Source organism: Lonchura striata, chromosome 18 (genome assembly GCF_050655825.1).
Source record: "Lonchura striata isolate lonStrDom1 chromosome 18, ASM5065582v1, whole genome shotgun sequence".
In the NCBI taxonomy this organism is placed as follows: domain Eukaryota; kingdom Metazoa; phylum Chordata; class Aves; order Passeriformes; family Estrildidae; genus Lonchura; species Lonchura striata.
This window is the reverse complement of record NC_140720.1, coordinates 3,818,273-3,839,882: the sequence shown is the minus strand read 5'-3', so window position 1 is coordinate 3,839,882 and position 21,610 is coordinate 3,818,273. Positions and strand designations below refer to the sequence as shown.

The 21,610-nt window shown below is 44.0% G+C and overlaps 1 protein-coding gene across 4 annotated transcripts in view; it reads right to left on the bottom strand.

Annotated features, from left to right (window-relative positions):
* LOC110474452 (ATP-binding cassette sub-family A member 9-like) overlaps positions 1-21,610 on the bottom strand; it is a 31,372-nt gene that overhangs the window by 4,657 nt on the left and 5,105 nt on the right. For all 4 annotated transcript variants that reach the window (XM_031506402.3, XM_085556649.1, XM_085556650.1 and 1 more), the window contains exons 4-32: positions 21,315-21,473; positions 20,686-20,786; positions 19,976-20,199; positions 19,023-19,161; positions 18,395-18,580; positions 17,718-17,850; positions 17,159-17,324; positions 16,409-16,467; positions 15,341-15,451; positions 14,749-14,924; positions 14,316-14,435; positions 12,913-13,051; positions 12,270-12,360; positions 11,574-11,713; positions 10,991-11,110; positions 10,270-10,429; positions 9,860-10,026; positions 9,313-9,440; positions 7,937-8,074; positions 6,962-7,075; positions 6,287-6,457; positions 6,013-6,126; positions 5,712-5,819; positions 5,065-5,133; positions 4,420-4,511; positions 2,643-2,763; positions 1,819-1,933; positions 1,469-1,560; positions 581-726 (exon numbers count right to left, since the gene is read on the bottom strand). In XM_031506402.3, coding sequence (XP_031362262.3) covers positions 581-726; positions 1,469-1,560; positions 1,819-1,933; positions 2,643-2,763; positions 4,420-4,511; positions 5,065-5,133; positions 5,712-5,819; positions 6,013-6,126; positions 6,287-6,457; positions 6,962-7,075; positions 7,937-8,074; positions 9,313-9,440; positions 9,860-10,026; positions 10,270-10,429; positions 10,991-11,110; positions 11,574-11,713; positions 12,270-12,360; positions 12,913-13,051; positions 14,316-14,435; positions 14,749-14,924; positions 15,341-15,451; positions 16,409-16,467; positions 17,159-17,324; positions 17,718-17,850; positions 18,395-18,580; positions 19,023-19,161; positions 19,976-20,199; positions 20,686-20,786; positions 21,315-21,473 — 3,799 coding nt within the window. The remainder of the gene's footprint in view (positions 1-580; positions 727-1,468; positions 1,561-1,818; positions 1,934-2,642; positions 2,764-4,419; positions 4,512-5,064; positions 5,134-5,711; positions 5,820-6,012; positions 6,127-6,286; positions 6,458-6,961; positions 7,076-7,936; positions 8,075-9,312; positions 9,441-9,859; positions 10,027-10,269; positions 10,430-10,990; positions 11,111-11,573; positions 11,714-12,269; positions 12,361-12,912; positions 13,052-14,315; positions 14,436-14,748; positions 14,925-15,340; positions 15,452-16,408; positions 16,468-17,158; positions 17,325-17,717; positions 17,851-18,394; positions 18,581-19,022; positions 19,162-19,975; positions 20,200-20,685; positions 20,787-21,314; positions 21,474-21,610) is intronic.

The following is a 21,610-nucleotide window of genomic DNA, read 5'->3' as shown; positions in this document are numbered from 1 at the left end:
TACAGCCTTAGAAGATGATTTTTTAGTTTAATATCTATGTATTGTGTTTTTATATCAGTCTAAGCTTCTTGTAAGAGGAAAGAAATCATAAACTTGTATTTTTATAGTTGTAGGTGAGAATATGCCTTAAGTAAGAAACTGTATTGATAAGAGGGTGAAGGGTTTATCATGTAAGGGTGTGCTTGTACAGAGTAGCTAGGAGTTTAGAAGTTCTAACAGAAGCATATGAGTGCAAGGGAGACAGAAGCCATTAGACAAAAAGTATTCCACAGTGCAGGAGAAGTAAGTAAAGGTGGCAGGTTAGAAAAGCAAAATAAACCCTGTGACAACTGTCTGTTGGGTTAGAAAGTTCTATATTGCCTTGTAACTAAGACCTTGTGACTACTCTTGAGCTATGGCCGAATGCTTGCTCCTGTAAAATCTCACAGCCCCTGAGACTGATGTTTATCTGAGCAATAAATTGTTCTTAGCTTGGAAATAGTCCCATCCCTTCATTTCTAGCGGTGACAATGATAGGCTGGAAGGCTCGCTACCTCTGGAGGGAGGGAGAACCCAGAGATGAGATAATTTGGCTTCCTACCAGCTGATGGCAAGAGCAGCATCTTCCTCCCTCATTCCCCGGACGGCAGCGAAGGCCTCCAGGTGCTGCAGCACCGTCAGGTGTGGCCAGAGCGGGTCCTGCTGTGGGCACCAGCCCAGGCCTTCATCCCGGCCCCCCAGCAGCACCTGCACAGACACACAGCTCTGCTCTGCTGGGCTCACAGGCTGCTTAGAGCTCATCCCATCCCACCCCTACAACGGGCAGGGACATCTTCCACTACCCCAGGTTGCCCCAAGCCCCATCCAGCTGGCCAAGCACTTGTGTGGTCAGCAGCCACTTGTGAGTGGTCACCGTGGGGCTCCATGGGCAGGGTGATCCTGCTCCATCTGCCTTTTCACTTTGGGTAATATTACCAACATCAGCCAGTCTTCTCCTAGTAATACTTTCCTATTTGCAACCTTCAGTCCCAAATCTGTAAGAGCAATGGCATTTCCCCTCCCCCAGCACATGCCATTAATCATTCTGCACGAAATTAATGATGGATTGTTACTGGCCCAACGCTGCTCACATTCGTTTTCCATTTCCTGGTTTTGCAAGGCTGTTTATGGAGAGTGTTATTTTTGGGGTTTTTTAGATGTCAACAATTCTTACAGGGCTTGAGACATTTCACAATGGGTTTCCAATGCTAGCTGAAGATTTCCTGCTGCTCAAACTCTTAAATCTGTAACACTGACTTTGAGGAATATGAGAACTTATGCTTGGCATAAATCAACACTTTTTCTCAGCTCTGTAAATATCCAGGACACATAAATTTTACATAATCACACATACATCCCCTGATTGTAGGAAGATCTTGCTGGCTTATAACATCCTTAATTTTTAAAGGCATCAAGGTCATCTCTGCAGCTGCTCCAAGAAGCCACCTACCTCCCCAGCAGTCACTGCTACACCTCCAGAAATCATGTTCAGAGTTGTGCTTTTCCCAGCTCCGTTGGGTCCTAACAGACCTAAAACTTCTCCTGGAACAAATATGCAACAACTGTTAATAATATATATTGGTAATATGACTTCTCCCCTGTATTCTAGGTAATAGTCAAAAGTACAGTAGAAGAAAGGGTTGTTTTATCCACATAAATTAAAACTTTGAAGGCAGAAGCCCAGAGTGTCAGGTCACAAAGCTCACAAGAAAATTCTAACAAAAATACTTCCACCAAATGAGGCCTTCTCTTTAGATTTTAGTCAGTTATATTATAGGGAGTGCAGAAAAGTACTTGAACCTTTTTTAACACCAAAAGAGAGATTTTTGACAGCAAGTTTCTTCTTTTTCTTAAAGATGGAAGTGGCTGTCCTGACTTCGTATTCCTTGCGCAAACTGTTGACAACAACCAAGTCCTGTGAAGAGACAGAGAGGGAAATAAAAATTCTCCTACTCCATGAGACAGCTGATCTGTTCTTACAGTTAAGCAGGATTTGAAAAAGAGAAAATTTCACATTAAAAAGCAATGAAACAGAGGAAAAAAAAAACCAAACCCAAAACAGGAAAATATGCAGAATAAAAAAAAAAAATAATGGGGCCAGCTAAAGTCCTTGTGGTGCCAGGGTGATCATGGGCTGGGTGGTGACATCACATCAGAAGATCTGAGTGCATGAGCTAAGAAAGCAGATGCAGATGAAAGAATGAAAATGATGGATGTGGTAGCAGCTCTTTGGCCATAGAGAGCAGGCAGAACTTTCCCAGGCATTTTCCTGGGGAAGGCTGTGAGAAAATCAGAGAAAGAATGAGAAACAATTCTTATCTCCACTTGACCGTGCTGTTGCGCATATGTGGAATGTGCCATGGAGATTTGTTTACCAAAGGGTGATTTCTTAATTGGACACTGGATGGTTTTTGGATGGATTGATCAATTAGGTCAGAGCTGTAGCGGACTGGCTGGAAGGGTTATTGAGTTTGTTAATTGATATAATATAGTATAAGATGATCTAATAAAGCAATTGATCAGCCTTCAACCATGGAGTCAATGCTAATTACTCCGCAGCTGGGGCCTGTGGGGACAGATGGAGGATGGAAAGCAGAGCAGGGCAGGGGCTGGGGTGGGATCACCTCCTCCGGCTGCAGCGAGGCCAGCGCGCGCCGCACCCGCTCCCGCTCCGCCTGCACCTCGGGGGGCTCCTCGCCAGCCTGCTCCTTGTTCTGCCGGGGCGCCTCTCTTCTCCGCTGCATCCTACCAGTGCAGAAGGGTCAGACTGAGCCCTTTGCTCACCCAGAGATGGGTAACTGAGCGGCCTTCTAAAAACTTCTGTTCCATTTCGCACCCTCACAATCAGAAGCCAACTATTTCCCAATTACAATACACTACAAGCATTTATCAACCTATCAACTTTGACCACACCATATTATAAATGTCTTAACATCATGTCTAATCATCTAAGATTACCCATCATGAATCTTACTACAATGCATCTTTCATAATTCTATTTCTCTAAAGTATCTAGTCTTGTTTTCAGAACCATCTTTTAAAACACATTTCCGCTTCAGTTTCTCTCTCAACAATGTCTATCCTATGCTATAACATTTCTAAGTCAACGTTGCTTATCTCAAAGTTTACACACAGATATGAGCCTAAGTGAGCCTTCTGTCAAATTTTTTAAATTTTCTACAAATCCTTTTCCCACAGAGGAGGAGAGATGCTTTCATTCAGAATCACTTCCAAAAAAGGTTTGAATTTATAAGTTTTTTCCCAGTATAATTAGAGAGGACATAAGTGCATATTTATATCTAGAAATAAGTATAATAGTTTTCAAATTTATCTCCCAGTGCCCAGACTGGGGCCTGAACTACCCACCACAGTGGCAGGAAGGAAATAAATAAAATTCCTCAAAGCATCAAATTCCCTAATTTTTTTTATTTAATACTTTTTTGCCAGCTGAGGTTGAAGCTGGTGACACAAACATTAGAAAGGGACCCATGAAATGGCACCTTCCAGGCCCAGATTTTGCCAGGTAAGTGTTTTTGAGAAGCCCCAAACCTCTGGGGCAGTAAAATGTAACTGAGGGTCACACTTTTAGTGCTGCCACGTTTTAAATTTATTGCAGGGCTCACATTTAAACTGTGATCCCTTAAATGTATTTCACTGGCAGCACCAACAAAACCCAAAATTTATTTGCCCTTGGGGAGCTCACAGGCTCAGAGTTGGAAGGGACACACAAGGATCACTGAGCTGTTCCCCAGATGGTGTTTGTTCAAGCATTCCTGGGGAGGAAAAGCTAAAATTCTCTGTCATGGCTGAGAAAATAAAGGCCAGCTTTAGCTTTTCCTTTATCTTTATTGACTGGTTCCCTGCTCCAGACGTGCCAATCATCTGGTCAAGGAGAATTAAAATACACGTGTCAGGTTTGCAAACCAATTTGGGCATTTAACCCCCACACTTGGTAACGTTTGGTAATTAAATACTTTTTACAAATCTTCTCCCATGTGACTCAGGTCACTTGCTGTTGGTGACAGGTAAGCAGGGAGCACTTAGACAACCTCGACCTGATGAAGATTTAGGGAAGGTCTCTATCCTATGTGGAGCAGTACTGACACCTTTGAAAAGGAGTTAAAATTTTTCTCTGTCTATTTGGATATCATTTACCCCCTGTAGGGAAATGTCCTGAAATCTCAGCTATGAACCTTAAAAAAAAAAAAAAAAAAAGCTGAAATCACAATTTTAATCCTCTCGAGGACATAGCAAAAATTAAAAATCCTAGCTTTACCCACATGCTGACAAACAACTTTCACATAGCCCGTTTTCCCCTCCTGCTGTCAGGAGGCTGTGCAGCTCCAAGCCCACCCTGCAGACAGGGAGGGCTGTGGCTCACAAGGAATTCCTGGGACACACCTGAAGATGGGATCAAATCCTGGAACTGCTTCTCCGTATCTCATCTCCAAACAGCGCAGGAGGAAAGCAAAAATCACACCGTGGATGTATGGCTGGAAACCAGACACTCATCAGGTTTGTGTGGAGACAAGGCAACAACACACCCCGTTAATTTTAATTATAAAGGGATGCAGTAACCTAGCTCATTAATGTCAGCTGTTGAAAAGGTCTGCAGGGGCAGGGAGCTAAACTGATGCTTTGCAGACATTCCTCTCTGATATGCAGATTATTTGCAAAAGCCTTGATTTCTGACAGCAGCTCTAGCCCAGATAATCCACCTGCACCCCAACAGACATCCCATGGGATGGGAGATCCTTTCATCCTTTTGTAGATGCAGCATTGGCATGATCAGTTTATTAATAATATCTCTGCCTTCTGCATGAGCTCCACTTAAGCCCCTGCCCCATTTTTGCATCATCCAAGGGCCACATCAGGCACAAGCCCAGGATTTCTTGGAATTTGCTTCCCCTGCCAACACTTAATGGGAGATTTTGACTACAAACCCCATCCTTTATTTATGGGGAGAGTTTACAAGCCCAGTGCAAGCCCACTGCATCAGTGACAGTCATCCCTGCCCAAGCAACCATCTCCAGGTCCCCCCCTTACTGCAAAGACAGGCATGTAGATGTAATTCCATGTCTCAAAAATGGTGTAGTCATGGTACATGAGGAAATTCTGGAAGAAAAGGAGATCAGTCAATTAGAAAACTCCTCAGTGCTGTGTGTCTCAGGGCAGGGTCAGAGCAAATGTGGCAGGTAGGGATGTTTAGCTTTCCTTCAGAATGGGATAAAGGAGCTTTGATTTGTCTTTTTTAATTTGGTTCTTACTGCCTCAATGGGTTGTGGCTTCCTTGGCTACAGAAATTCAGAGGCCTCAAACCAGTCAGGTTAAGTTGACCTTTTCCATCACAGCTTTTCTCTTCCCAGTCTTTGGCCTTCTCCCAGCCCACTTCCACCAGCTTGTTTTTCCCAGTCCACCACTTTCCCCTCCCATGCCACCCTTGCTGCCAAAATACAGCCACTGTGACAGCTCTTAGTGACTAAACAGACCAAAAATATCCCAATCAAACCAAAGATTAACAGGTCAAATCTTGGCCTCTTCTCTCACTTAACAGCCTGACACTTCTACTCTCTGGTGTTTTCTTTTCCCACTCTCTTTTTTTGACAGGGAATTTGGGAAGTGCCTCTTGCTTTGCCAGTTTGCACCATTAAGATATAATAATTATTGAATTTAGTAGGATGTGTTTTGCTTACTAGTCCAGAGAACATGATCCAGCCCACAGGTGGAAACATAGGAATCAGCATACAGGCGTAGTAAAGTACTTCATGATGGTCACTGTTCATAAAAGCAGCATAATTCACCTGGAATAAAGCAGAAAAACTATTTCCAATTTTAATGCATTGTTGCTGAAAAAACAGGATATTTGTTGGCGATTCAGGTTATTCTGCTGAATATTGATATAAATTCAAATTTCTTGATGCAAATTTGAAACAAAGCTCCAAGTGGCAAGGTGTGTAAATCAAACACTTCAGAGTGAAGCTGCTCCTCACTTACCAAAATGAAGGCTAAAGACCAAATGTAACGATTGCTTCGCCCCGTGCGAAATTTGAAGGCCATTAAATAAACGAAGAGGACAAGAGATATTCCATAACCAAAGATGCAAATGAGCTGGAGGAAGAGAGAGAGACATCAGTGACAAGGAGGTGCCTGTGGATGTGTGACCATCTGCCCAGAGGAGCCCATTGCAAAGAAACTCTCTAAAGCCAAATCCTGCTGTGCAGTGAGGGAAGGGAATTACTGCCATTCACCCATTGTGCCCAGAGCTCACCAGGGTCAGCACGGCACGGGTCTCCAAGGGGAAGATGCGGGTGAAGAGCATCAGGATCCCACACATGAGGCAGATCAGGCTCCAGAAGAAGGGGATGTCCACCAGAGCCTGCCCACACCAGTAGGCTGAGGGGAAGAGCCCTGCCAGCCGCAGCTGGGAGCGAGCCTGGAGCTGCAAAAATGACAAAAATGAGAAAAGGGAGAGTCTAAAACATCATTCCTGCTCCTTCTCTATTCCCTTGCTCTTCTCTTCCTCTCCTTTCTAATTCTTAATTCAACCATTTTGTAAAACCATGGCATTCCTAAAAGGAAAAAGAATTAAATCGTTCAGATCTCAAAAGCTTTATTAACATCCACATTATTGTGAGCCCCAGCTGGTTTCTTGGGATGCAGAGAAGTGAACCTTGGTGCTAACCTGACTGATTTTCTTCTATCATCCTACCTAGAAACCACAGAATCATGGAATGATTTGGGTTGGAAGGGACCTTAAAGATCATCCCTGCCATGGCAGGGACACCTTCCACTGTCCCAGGGTGCTCCAAACCCTGTCCAGGCTGGCCTTGGACACTTCCAGGGATCCAGGGGCAGCCACAGCTGCTCTGGGCACCTGTGCCAGGGCCTGCCCACTGGTGCTCTCCAGGCATTTTGCATTGCATTCACTCCTTAGGCTCCTTACCTTGTAATCCTCCACGCTGCTCATCGCAAAGAGAGGAGGCAAACCAGCAGTCAAAACCAGCAGGTAGGTGAATAAGCCAAAAAAAATGTAGTTCTTCAGCTCTGAGTTTTCTCCCTGTGGGGAGAAATTCAGCCATCCATGACTGATGCTGCCCAGGGAAAATCTGGATGGCTCGATGCTCATGAGAAGGTTGAACACACCAGTGAGCAAGAGCACAAATGGTAAGTCAGTGGTGTTTAAGAACAGGAAACAAGGGAAAAAGAAAAACATAATGACATTTAGCAACCTAGAATTTGCAGAAATAATTTGGATTATTGTTGTACATTGTTGGGGATGGTGACCAACTTTTTGTTGCTGAGGAAAGGTGGGGTTTGCAAAGATCACTGTTGTATTCCCACCATGTTCATCAGCATGGCCTGGTTGGAAAGGACCTTTTAATCTCATTCCACCCCTGCTGTGGGCAAGGACACATTCCCCTATTCCAGGTGGCTCCAAGCCCCATCCACCCTGGCCTTGGACACTGCCAGGGATCCAGGGGCAGCCACAACTGCTCTGGGCACCTGTGCCAGGGCCTGCCCACCCTCCCAGGGAACAGTTTCCTCCTAATATCCAATCTCAACCAATCTGGCTCAGTGGGAAGGCATTCCCCTTTGGCCTGTCACTCAAGGCCCTTGTAAACACTCTCTCTCCATCTTTCCATCAGGGACTGGAAGGGCACAATTAGATCACTCTGAACTTCTTTTCCCCAAGAACAATCCCAATTTCTTATGGTACAAATTTCTTACGGTACCGAAACCTCACAGAACCTTTGGATGCCGCAGGAAAAAAATCATCATTAAATACCCCTGGGAACCACCAGCAGTGGGACCACTGCCCCAACCCCTTGGAACCTGCTCCCCCAGCCCCCCAGGCTGTGCAGTGCTCATCCCTTCAGCTGTCCCAGCTGACTCTGGCCCAGCAGGGCAGGGCCCTCACCGAGTAGAAGAGCTGGCTCCAGACGCGGAAGCGCGCCGTGGAATTGGAGAGCCTCAGGAAGGTGTTGCTGAGGATGTTCACCAGCACAGGGAAGCAGTTGATGGGTTCTGGGCTGCACATGACCGTGAACTGGCGGCTCTGAAGATGTCACAGAATCACAGAATAAAGAGGTTGGAAGAGACCTCTAAGATCATCAAGTCCAACCTATGCCCTAACACCACAACTAGACTGTAGCACCAAGTGCCAAGTCCAGTCTTTTTTTAAACACATCCAGAGATGGTGATTGGACCACTGTCCTAGGTTATGATATTGGGGTGTATTCCATTACCACCTGGAGCTGCAATCCCTTTCTTTCCTTATCTCGGGACTCAGGGATAAGTCCCTCCAGGAGGAGCTGTTCTTTTAGCCACATGGCTGAGAAGATCACAGCGTTCCATTGTGAGAGGCTCCGCCCAGAGGGAGGAGCCAAAGATGCCATCAAGGATATCAGCGGGGTTCTGCAGACAGCAAGGAGATCCCCTCTTCCAAGGGGAACAGCTGAGACCTTCTCTGCACTGGATCTCCAGAGGGAAACTCCATCAGTCTGCAGGAGCACTGCTTGGACAGAACCATATCTGCTACCACCGCCCCAGCCGGCGAGTGTCAGGTTGTGTCTCTGACTCTGTCGGTGGTTCTTCTTTTGTGCCATTGTATGTATTTGGTTCTTTGTTCCCTTTTTCCTAATAAATTGTATTTCTGACTTAGAGCCTCTCACTGGTTTTGCTTTTCAAACCAGGACAACCACCTCCCTGGGAAGACAATTCCAGTGCTTTATTATTCTTTCGGTGAAATTTTTTTCCTAATATCCAACCTAAACCTTCCCTGACATAGCTGAGACTGTGTCCTCTTGTTCTGCCAGTGCTGCCCGGTGGAAGAGACCAACCCCACCTGTCTGCAACCTCCCTTCAGGAGCTGTGGAGAGCAATCAGGTCACCTCTGAGCCTCCTCTTCTCCAGGCTGAACAACCCCAACTCCCTCAAACGTTCCTCACAGGGTTTGTGTTCTCAGCCCCTCTCCAGCCTCGCTGCCTCCTCTGGGTGCACTCAAATATCTCAACATCCTTCCCAAACTGAGGGGCCATAACTGGACACAGCACTTGAGGGGAAGAATGACCTCCCTGCTCCTGCTGGCCACACCATTCCTAATGCAGGCAAATGTCAAAACAAAATGCCTTCATGTCCCTGAGAGGTGTGAGCAGCGCTACTGAAACTCTTTATTATGCTAAAAAAAAAAAAACATTCTCTCTTTTCTGGTGTGTTTATTTCTCTCATTTAAATACTTCTCAGGAAATCCTGTTGATCTTCAGGATGAAAGAAGGAAAGAAAAATATCCCTTACCTTGCCTTCCAGGGATATTTTTATAGCTCCATTATAATTTGGAAGGCTTGTGATGTTTTTCTCTGGAGTTATTTCTGGGGTTATGTTTTGAGTCTTCAAAGCAGCAATGAAATCCTCGATTTCTGATCCTGAAATCAAGTCAAGGACAGAAATTAGAGTCATTAGAGGGATTTTTTTTTTCTTTAAATAGAAACAGTTTCATATAAACAAGTTCCTACTTGCAAAGTAAAGTTATGTTAAAAACCCAAATATTGAGACTAAGCAGACACATACTTCCTATATATTTTCTATTTATTTAAACTGATTAAACAAAATATATATTTCAAACTTAGTTTATTTACTGTTTTTTTTTTAACTTGCCTGGTTCATTACTCTTTTACATATCATCTATATCATCACTAGAACTGCATTTACTTTTGCTCAAAAGAAAACACTTCTCAATGCACATTCCTTTATATATTTGTGGCATTTGCAAGGTTGCTCTGTCAATTATAATAAAATTTACATTGCTGCAGAAAGTGAGTCAGCATCACATGTTCTTCCTCACCTGTGTCATTGAAGATGAGGAGGTTTGTAGACCTATTTTGAATTTTCTCTTTTGTGGGAAGAAAATACGGGCTAGATGTGATTTCCCAGCTGCTGGAGTTGTGCCACATATGAAACATCATTAAAACCATCAGTGGTGGAAGGATAAATATTCCAAATAACAGCAATCTAGATGGAAAAACAGACCATAAGTGATGCCAGGGGAAATCCACCAGTAAGTAATTGTGTGATTTATGGGGAAATTTAAAACTTAATCAAGCCAGAGTTCTCCTGCTAAGTCCAGACTACCCCTATTTTTGCAGCTTTGAAACTTTTCCCACCTAATTCTCTGCTTCCAAACATCTCCAGCAGTATTAAGCCTTCCCTCAGCTGCTCCAGGGCTGTAGGGCAGGTTGGAGCTTCTGTACTTACATGCCCCTGAGAAATTTTCCTTCGTGCTTCAGTCTGAGCAGGCGAATTCTCAGCACAGCACACACCTGCTGCCTCCAGAGCATCATCCCACTCATGGCCAGCATCCCCTGCTTGGAGAACCACGGCAGGTTCTGGTCCCTCTCCTCGAGGTCTCCCTCTCCTGTGTGTTCACCAGGAAATGCCATTACCCACCAAGAGCCTTCCAAGGACACCTTCTAATCCCAAACAATCATCAAACATCTTCTGCTCTGAACAGAGGGACACTCTGATTTCTTTTTCTTTTTTTTCTTTTTTTTTTTTTTTTTTTTTTTTAGAGAGAGAAGTGTTAGAAGGGCAGAGAAAAAGGGCCATAATTCATCCAAAATAGAATTTATATTGGTGAATTCAGACTGGCTGGTGTGGCAACACATCCAAGATCTTCACTGGCCTTGGGAAATACCTTCTGTAAACTTTATCCCTTCCCACCTCCTGGTCTGGGCTGGACAACCCTTCAAAGGTAAATAAATACCCTTTCAACACAAACCTTAATTATCACGCTTGAAACCCTTTGGGAAGCCAAGACAGAATAATTTGGGCTTCTCCAAGATGATATTCCTCACTGGGATACAACTGCCCCTCTAGGCCTATCAATATTCACATTTAGCAGAAATTTGTTAGATAGTCCATTAAAACACACGTTTAGATGGAACTTTGAGGATGCCACACTTGCAAAAGGCTTTACCTTCGGGATCGATGGCTTCCTCACCCTGCAGCTTCAGGAAAACATCTTCCAGGGTTGTCCTGGTCACCTCGTAATTAACAACCCCTGGCACGAGGCTGCTCTCGAGGTGGCTGAACAGATCTGCACGGGAGAAACAGCCAGACTCAGCCCAGGCACCACGGCCAGCGCTGAGCACAAACTCAGCCAGTGTTAATTAACAAACTCAGCCAATTAACACTGGATGTTCCAGCATTTGTGTCATTAATCCCCATGACCTGAAACTCATCACAAATTTATTGCGTTCTTTAGAGGTAACTAGTGGAGAAGTCTAGTGGTTTTGGTTTACATGGACCATCCTGAAAAAAGAAGAGGGTCAGTGGATTTTAGTTTGTAGATTGGTTGGTGGATTTACTTGGTTTTTTTCAATCTTCATTATTGATATTAGCATGCGCACGGAAGGCTTTCTGTAAAACTGATATTTATGCAGCTTCCTAATACCACACATTATGGACCAAGGAATAGAATTTTTCCCTTCACAGTAACTTTGATTTCTGCTTTTCCCACCAGTGTGTTTCCCTTTAAACTCCTGGCATGGGTTTCTTACCTGGGAAGCTGTCAGTGTTTTCCAGAGGCAGCCTAAAACACAGCTCATCCCTCTTCTGCCCCTTGAGCACAGCATCAGGGATGTACTGTCTGACCATGGATGACACAAGCTCTGGATCACACAGGTCATTTATGTGCATCCTGTTAAAAAAACCCATTGTTATAATGTTAAATAGGGAATAAAAGATATGTGCCTCATCTGGTTGGAGTACAGTGCGAGTGGCAGTTCTCCCATAGGGAAATCTCCAAAACTGGGTATAACTTTAGTGGGAATTCTTACATCCATCTGCAGTGCCGCTGTTTCTGCCATGCATGCACAAAATTGTTGAGGTTAAGAATTATGATCCTGGACAATGCTGCTAAACCAAGGACTCAGGAATCAAACTCCTAAGAAAAAGAACTTTGCATCAAAGCCGTTGTACATCACTCTGGCACCACGGATCACCTCACTCTGGTCCCCTTTCAGCTGCAAAGTCATTTTAGCTGATGCTCAGAGCTTTCAGGGTTGGGTGCCAAAGAAAGGCAGCTTGCTGTCCAAAGCAGGGAAATTCTGGCAGCCTTAAAGGTCTTCTAAAATGAATTGTCAGGATTTCTGTTACTGTCTAGATAAACTCTACAAAAACACAGATTCTACAAGAAAATATGAGAATGAGAAGCTTTTCACAAAAAGAGTGATGACCAAAACAAAAGGTTTTACCTCAAGTGATAGCCAATTCCCCATTTTCTCTTCAAGTAGAGGGATGAGCCAACACTCTGTAATCTCCCACAGGAGAGGAAAGCTTTCCGATCTGAGGAGGAGGGAATGCAAAGGATTTAGGGGGATTTACAAGAGTGCAGCAGACTGACCTCACTCTGCTCCTTCTGAACTCAGCAGACATTTAATAATAAATTGAGAGGAGTAAAGCCAGGCCAGCCCTGAATTTTTAAATTTTTAAATTTTTAAATCAGTGCCTTTCTCTTCAACATCATGGTTAATTCTTTCAGTTCTGCATTCTTGTGGGCTTGTGGAGAATTTCCCACGCAGCACAGGAACAATATGGAAATGGGAACAGCGGCAAGTGAATCCAGGAAAATAAACCAAGTTTTACTGACACACAGACAAATCCAGATAAAGTGGAAGTGCTTTATACTAGATAAGACTGCTTTATCCTGGAGAGGAGCATGAGAAAAGCCTTGGAGGGACGCACCAGCCCAGTTTAAACCTTTGCCTAGCTCGGCTTGGGTGGTCACTGTCAGACAAAACATGTCCAGCGAGCACCAGCCGTGCCGCAGTGGGACCCACACGTGGGCTGTGCCCTGCAAACCCCTGTGTGCACCCCAGGGTGCCAGTCTGGGCTCACCAGCCTGAGTGTCTGCCTCCTCCATGGACTGGGTGGCGACCAGCGTCACGCGCCCGGCGCGGCGCTCCCGCAGCAGGCTCCAGACGTGGTGCCTGGAGCAGGGATCCAGCCCCGCCGTGGGCTCGTCCAGGAGCAGCACCTGCAAAACACAACGAGGTCAGAGCTCCCCACGCCCCAGCCTGTGGGAGAGGTTTGATGTGGGAGTCCAGAGCTTCCTCTGGCTGCCCTGGCAGGTCTGGGACCCTGGCAGGGGTCAGGAACCCCCTGGACAGAGCCCCCAGAGACACTGGCTGTGATCTCTGCCCATGGAAAAGAGTTTCCAATCTTACAGGGTGAATTACCAGCTCTGAGGGTTTGATATCAGTAATAATTAAGTGTGGCACAGGTGCAAAAGTAAAATTTTAGGATTCTAGATGAGGGGTGCAAAGGGGACAAGATGGAGGAAATTGGGTGTGCCTTGTCCTTTTTCTCCTTCTTCATGCCCTCCATGTGTCTCTGTGGTGTTGGCATTTTTCTGTTGGTTCAGGCTGGGGACACACTGTCCAACGTAGGTGACAGATATTGGCACGTTATTGTAAATCCAGCCCAGGGAGTTTCTGGTATTTAATGTTTGTCACATCCCACTGAGGGCAGAGCCCCACACGCTGCCCTGCAGGACAGAGCTGGGCAGGGCAGCAGAACATGTGAGAGATAAACAGAATAAACAACCTGGAAACCAGCACAGACCAATTCTGGCTTCTGCTTTGGCAGCGGGGCTGACAGAGACTTTCTACGATCTTGGAATCATCAATAACACAGATTTTTACATTTTTACATCAACTTCTGTGAGCCAGAGAGGAGTTTGATAAGAGGATCCATGTTTTACCCTGGAAGAATTTCCTACCAAGGTCGCTGACACAGAAACCAAGAAAGAAAGAAGGATAAAGAGGAGTAACCTGCTGCTGTCTGTTCCAATGAGCACTTTGTTTGTCTTTCCTGACCAATGAGCAAACTTATGAGTAAGAATGTATAAAAAGCATGCATGCTAACAACAGGTTTGAAGCCTTCTGAAAATGGAGTGTTTTGCTTTGTATTTTGACCTTCTCAGCTACAACACCCACTGTGTTCACCAGCTCAGTCCCACGCTTGCATCACTTGGTTTCATGCTTTTGATGGTCTCACTCAGAGAAGAGAATGCACCCTCAAGTGTGGCTCGTTTTTACTGCTCCTTCTCCTGTTGTAATACTGCCACCCTTCTAATTAAAAGTATGGCTCTGATGGAACCAGATTTCCCAATCCTTCCAATAAGTGAATTATTAGCCTGGAATAGCAGGAAAGCCCAACAGTCTCTGTGCCAAATCGAAATGCAAAGCTACGTCCAAAACAACACGTGCTGTGTGTGCATAAACACAACCAGTCCCTACCTGGGGATTCCCTAAAATTGCAATTCCGAGAGACAATTTTCGTTTTTGTCCCCCACTCAGGGCTTCAGCACAAACGTTCTGAACGTCGGCGAGGTCCATCATGACAAGAACTTTCTGCACCTTGGGAACACAAGAAGACAAGAGTCACATTTCCAAAGCACTGGTCTGAATTCCTAAATGGCTACAAATATTCCAAATTCAAGATTTCAAACTTATCCACCCATAGTGGCTTTGCTTGGAGATAAATAAGACAAGTCTGAGTTTTAACTCATGACATGAGGATAAGAAACAATTGGAAAACCACTTTGCCACTAAATCAGGATTGTTCACATTTCCACAGAACAAGATGCAGGTGATCATCTTTTATCAATAAAGCACAAAGTGCCCAAGAGGCCATAAAAGAGAAGTCAGTGGATGAGAAGCCCATACCAACCTCTTCATCTACTTCCTTCCACTGAATCCCCTTGATGTGAGCAAAAATCCTCAGGTTTTCCTTCACTGTTAAGGCTTCAAAATGCAAATTACTTTGGGGGCAAATCCCAACCTTTTCCTGTATTCCTTCCATATTCCACATTTCAGAAGCATTGTAGTTGTAGATCATTGCAGAACCTGCGCAGAGGGGTGAGTGAAACACCTGACATTAATTCCAGCACCATGGATGTTTTGCAAGTGTTCAATTAAAAATTAAAAAAAACCCCAAAAAAGCAAAATAACTGGATAGCCCAAAGATTTATTACCTTTCAAGAATATTTCAGAGCAGCAAAACCCTCCCTTACAAATAAACCCATATTTCCTACAGGTGTGCAGCTCATGGAAAGCACCAGGTCATGCAGATAGAGAAATGACCATGGTGCACACACGAGGGATCCATTATCCCTGGAGCTCGTGCTGAAGGAGAAATCTGCACTGACAACAACCCAGCACAAATGACTGAGGGAAAATTTAGAGGTTTTTTGCATATTTCCCCCTTACACTTGGAAAAACCAACAGCTCCTCCTCTTCAGCATCCAGGCCCATCATCTCACCTGCTGAAGGCTTGGAAAATCCACTGAGCACATTTAACAGGGCAGTTTTCCCAGATCCACTGTGACCCAGCAGGGCAGTGATCTGGCCTTCATATATATTTAAGGACAAACCTGGAATAAAAACAGGACAACAGTAGGATGGAAGGGTGAGAGAAGTGGATTTGGAGCTGTAGCTGTTGCCACAGGTGACAGAAGTGACATTTTTTTAGAAGCTGAGTGGCAAAACCCAAAAAGCACAGGTTGGTTCTTCAGGAGTTAGGCCTAAACTTAGTAAGGAATTATGTCTTCACTGAATTGAGGGAATAAATGTATTATCTTCAATATTTAAAGAACTTTGACTTTAGTTTTCTATGAGGTTCATAACATTTTATTTTAGTGTGGCTCAAGAAGAGTCCTCAGGAAGAGAAGAACCCAGAGGTTTTCTTAGATATGAGATTTCAAGACACATTTCAAAGCAGCCAGACTTTGCCCCTCATTTTCTTTCTAAAAAAATACTTTGTCTTTTTGTGGGTGGTTCAGGTTGTGTTTGTTTGGTTTTTTCCACTCAACATAGACCTTTGAGGTCATGCTGATATTTTAAATATTTTTGTATTTTTCATTTCTGATATTATCACTTGGAGTTCTTGTTAAACAACGGCATTTAACAAATACCCCATGACTTCACTCTGGCTGTGTCAAATATTTGCATTGGCAAATGCTTGGAGAACACAGCTCAGGCAGGGACAGCAGATTTGGCCATAAAATCCCAAGTTTGCCCAAAATAGTTTACATTTTGAAAGGGAGGTTTGAGAGGGGATTTCTAGAGTGGTTCATAACTGCAAGAACACAGCTTTTAAGGAGATTTCTGCTGTTGCAAAAAAAAATATAAACAAGTGATTTTCCTGGAGGGAACAGGGAGATAACGACCTGGTAGAACTTTGCCAGTAATTTACTCCTGCAGAAAAAACCATTGCACAATATAATTCAACAGGCCCAGAGGCAGAATTCAGCACAGCCAGTACATTTCCAAACACTTTGGGCTCTTAACTAGTGAAAAATGAATAAAATAATTACAAAGCCTCTCCTTACCCTTTAAAGCTTCGGTGCTCTTGTTGTTCTTCTTGAATATTTTTTTAATATTGTTTAGTCTAAAGAAAAGTAAGCAAGCCATTACTTATTGAATCACAATTTGGGGCTGTTTCCCCTGCCTCAAATTAAACTTTGAAACCTTTTGGGGGAATATTTCCCAACCTCCTCCTCCAACTGGTCCTGCAGAAGGAATCAGAAGGAATCCCTTGATGTAATTAATTTCTGGTGCCTTTAAAGCAGGATTAGGCCCTGTGCTTTCCTAAAAGCTGTTTAAAAGGTTTCAAAGCTAAACTTGAGGAATATTTTGTGAGTGAAGGAGGAGGATATAAATGTAGATGTTTAATTAGGAGTGATGACCTAGCTGTTATTATGGCAGATAATAATTTTCTTTCTGGTAACAACCAGAAGGCATCACCAGCCACGAGCCCACCCAGCCCTGCAAGGATGGACAGTGCAGCATTTTCTGCAGCACACTCTGTGCTTGGAGATGCTGGGGAATGGGAACAGACTCACTGCTGAGAGGGAAATGCAGGAAAGGGAGCTGGAGGATGCTCCACATCCAATAAATGTTCAAATCCAGCTCTGGAGCGGGATGAAAAACTGAACAACCCCTGGCTGTGACACGTTTGAATTAATCTCATCCACAGTGCCAGCTGCCAGCCTCACCCTCACCAGTGCAGTGTGGCTGTGCTCTCCAGAGCCAAACGATCCAGGCAGAGCTGTATTTTCCTTCCAAAAGGAGCTCCTCACCTGATGGCTTCCTTGCCATCGAAGCCCGCTGGCATCGGCTCGGTGTCGCCGCCGAGAACGGGGTCGTGGCTGCTGCCAGCTCTCACCCCCACGTACCCACTGCTGCCCCCGAGCCAGTAGGAGGGTCTCAGGAAGAAGGTAGGAGGATGTGGGACCCCGTACTTGCCTGAATCAGAGGCAGAGAAGGTGAAATATCAACCCCAAAACCTCCCTCTCTCAACTCCAATAAATGCCCAGCCCAGCCACCGCTCCCCCAGCAGTGGAGGATGTGAACTTCCAGCAGAGTGAAAGAATGTATAAACTCTGCAATTTAAATTATCCATACCTGTAAATGCAGGTGGGGAATAATCACAGCCATTTACAACCTCCTTGGTCCCAAAAAATCAGAACAAGTCCTACAACACCCATCCAACCTCAGTGGTCAGGGCTGTCGGAGCAGGATCCCACTGCAGTTTTCTCTCCTCCCACCACCCCTTTGGTAACTTTCCCTCTAAAAAGCAGGGAATTATGGAAGAAAAAGCAATGAAATTTGCATTTTTCCCCTCACATTTTCACTCACCAGGCAAAACCTTATCAAAGTAGATGGCCAAGAGGAAATACAAGACACTGTCAAGGCTCAGGACGAGGTACAGGTTATAAAAAGGGTACAGCTCTGGGCTAAATGCTGGTCCATATTTTTCTAGTTTTACCATCTAGAGGAGGAAAAAAAAAAAGAAAAAAAAATTCAGATGCAACATTTCCTTCAGACAGAAATATTTTGTGTGAGCTACTGCTGTGTCATCACAGCCATTTTCACTCAAAACCAATTCACTCGTGACCATGACGCTGTTTCTAAGGAGGAAAAGGGTTTATTCTGACCACAAGCACCAGAAATGCCTCAGTAAGCTGAATTTCAGACCATGCAGAAGTTACAGAGTGCTGTTTGCACAGACAGCACTTCCAGCCCCCAGTTCCTGCAGCCCCTGGTACCCACCAGCCACATCCCACTGCTCATTTTAGCGATTTAAATCTGTTGCAGTAAAATTTGTGATGCAGTTGAGCGTCCAACCATCTCTGCCACGATTTAGCACAAATTGTTTAGATTTTTAAAAGAATTTTTCGGAGTCAAGTTTTCTTTTGAAAAGCAGAGTGGGGTGATTTGGCTGTTCTGGTGATGCAGATCGTGGATTTTGCTGCTCTCTGGAAGAATTTTGGGGGCTGAGCTTTTGTGATGCACTGGTTTCATTATGGACATACCGTTGCAAGGCCAGCTGTGAAGGCAAAGGGACTGAAGATGTTTAAAGTCCATTCCAAAGCCCGTGGCAGTTTTTCAAACAACGTCAAAAAGCCCAGTGCCCCAAAGAGGATGTGAAGGAGAAATCCCACAAAGCTGGAAATGTTTGGCTGCTTTAGCAACGAGCTGAGCAGGAAAGTGAAGTGAATCTGCAGCAGAGAAAACCAGTAGTTAGCGGGATGCATTTCTGCTGCAATTAAAAATAAAACAACATGAAAATAGGAGCAAAATCTGAGACCCAACTGGGTTGCAGTTGTTCCCTCCAGATGAACGAGGCTTTGTCTAGCAGACAGCTCTGAGATTTAGGGCATGTTTATAAGGACAGACAAGTCACTCCCAGCCTCATTTTAGCACCTCTCTTTACTCTGATTTAGAGTCAGAATATCCTGAAATATAATGTGAGTGGTATAAAAAATATACAAAAGATTACCTAAAATCTAGCCTATAAAAAATAACAATAAATCACAGTAGACTGTTTTTGTTACTTTCTCATATAATTCCAGCCCTAAAAAACTCTGCAGTCTTTCAGATATTTTAATTAGAAAAAAAAAATAAAAGGTGCATCATAGAAGGATAGAAATGTAAACTTACACATGCCATGCCATAAAAGAAATAAAAAAAATACACTTCCAAAAAGCTGTTGTGATTAAAAACTTCACTCAGGGTGACCCAGGTCAGCAGGCTGGCTGTGATGGAGATGTACACGGTGTACAGCAAACTCCAGGACAACCTGTAAGAGAAGGCACAGTTACTTCTGAGCATGACAACACTTGCCATGACATAGCCAAAGTGGCATGAATTCAAATATTTTGTATTTTCAACCATTTGCAGACTGGGCAGGTGAAAATATCAGACAGGCACAGGAAGGGTGAGGGTGGAAGGGACACGGAGGGGCGATGTCTCTGCTCAAAAAGGGACATCCCAGCACAGAAATGTGTCCAGCTGGGTCTGGAGTGTCTCCAGGGAGGGACACTCCACACCCTCTCTGGGCAGCCTGCTCAGTGCTTGGTCACTGCTCAGGAAAAAGGTTCTTCCACAAATTCAGGTCTGGCAGCTGCCCAGATGTCTGCAGTGAGGGCAGCAAGGGGAGGCAGAGAATCTGCAGCCAGCACTTCTATCCATGTGCTTTCCTAATGCTGTGAAATATTCACGCCCAGATGGGTTAGGAAGCCTGTTTGGATAGACCCAGTGCCCCTCCTCTGCCTCAGCATTTAGGGGTTTCTCCAGAATTTGTTGTTTCTTTGCTTTTTCTGAGCGTTCCACCCATTTTCTGGAGGCAAACCCTGCTGCACATATGCTGCTCCACAAGGAGATCTTCTCCTCTTTTTGGGGAGGAGAAGCAACAAAACAACTACAAAAAAAACTGCCTCAGACCAACAGGCTTGGGAACAAAGCAAAGAGAACCCCAGAGTGGTTTAGACACCTCAAAAATCCCCTAATTCCACCCCTGCCATGGGCAGAGTCACCTCCCACCAGACCAGGCTTGACAAATATACACTTGATAAAATAATCCCTGTAATTACACACTGATTTTGGAGGCTTACCAGAAGGCAATATCTTGCAGACCCATTGCTCTCATCAATATCTTCAGCTTCTTCTTCTCCTTGAGAACTTTCACTGATAAAAAGTGCATGTATGGGCAGTAGTTCAGTATGGCACAGATAATGAACCAAAGGTAATCCAGTTTAAACAGAGGTTTCATCACAGTTTGCAGGTGAACTCCAGTAATTGACTTCATTTCTTTCCACACAGAGTGGTTGGTTTTCATCTAAAGGAAATTAGAAATTAAGTTAAGTTCATTTCTGCAATGAAATAGCCGACCTCAGAACAAACAGGGGGTTACAAGCATTAAAATAACCAGTAATTAGCATCTTTTTGTGCTGGCTTGCAATAAACACTATTAAATCCTTGTTCCATTCACTGCCTCGAGCCATGAGGATGATCTGTCATTCTTTTACATTTTGAATTACACTAATTATTTAAGAAGTTGCAGAAGATCAGAATCCCAGAATGGTTTGGGATGGAGGACACCCTAAAGATCCCCTTGTTCCAGCCCTCCCACTATCCCAGGGTGCTCCAAGCCCTTTTCAGCTTGGCCTTGGACACTTTTAGGGCTGGAAAAATAAACTGGCTTGGTGTTTCTTTTGGTGTTTGAGTTTTTTTTCTCCCCTCTATTTTTGGTTTAATCAGTTTGGGTTTTAAGTTTACACAGAAGTGAGGGAAGAACAGCAAATTCCACCATGAGCACACTTACTTCTATGACTGCTGCATCGATGCTGGACTGCACAGAGAGGAAGCCCCCATACCAGTACAGAGGAACCTTACAGTGCTTTGCTGAAAAATCCCAGCAGGTTTCTGTTGGGGAAACAAAATTTTTAAAAAATAATTAATCAATATTAATTAGTACATTTCCATATACACATACATATAAATACTTGTGCATGACATGGGTTTGAAAATGAGTTTTACCTCAGTGTGAGGAAATCAAGACTGGGGTTTACTCAGCCTTTTATTTTTCAGTGTGTGGAATCTCTGGCCAGGGACATTAATGCACACACAAGTCCCATTTTCCAGGCATGATTTGATGTGTTAAGGTACAAAAGGGAGAGGGGCAAAAAGGCACTGGATGATCTCTGAGTCCCTTCCAGCCCAAACCATTCTAGCATTCTCTGACTGTGGGTGATATTTATGTTCTTACAGCTTTTTTCTCTGATATTTTTTTTTCCTTTTACAGACACAAACCCTCAAATTTTAACTCATGTTTTTCTCCAGCCAGTTGGCACATGCAGCCTCCATCCCTCTGGGGTGTCACAGCAGCACAGAAATTCAGCTAAACAGTTTTTAATGCCAAATCAAAGCTTGGGGTTTCATTTCTTTTGTTACCTATGTGCTCTAAGCCTTCATCTGGAAACACCGTGCTGCCTATTTGAAATCTGAGAGTGTAGGAGAAGTCATCCTTAAAAACAACACCAATCGTTTCCTCTTCCGAAAGTCCTTTTTCTTCCATTTTTGCCTCATTTTCTACCTCTTCTATTATTACACCTGCCATTAGAAAAAAAAAATTAATATTGAAAAAAATAATTCTGGTAATAACATTGAAAAATAATGTGGAATAATAGTAATATTGAAGAATAATAATGAATAATAGTAATATAGAATAATAATATAGAATAATCATA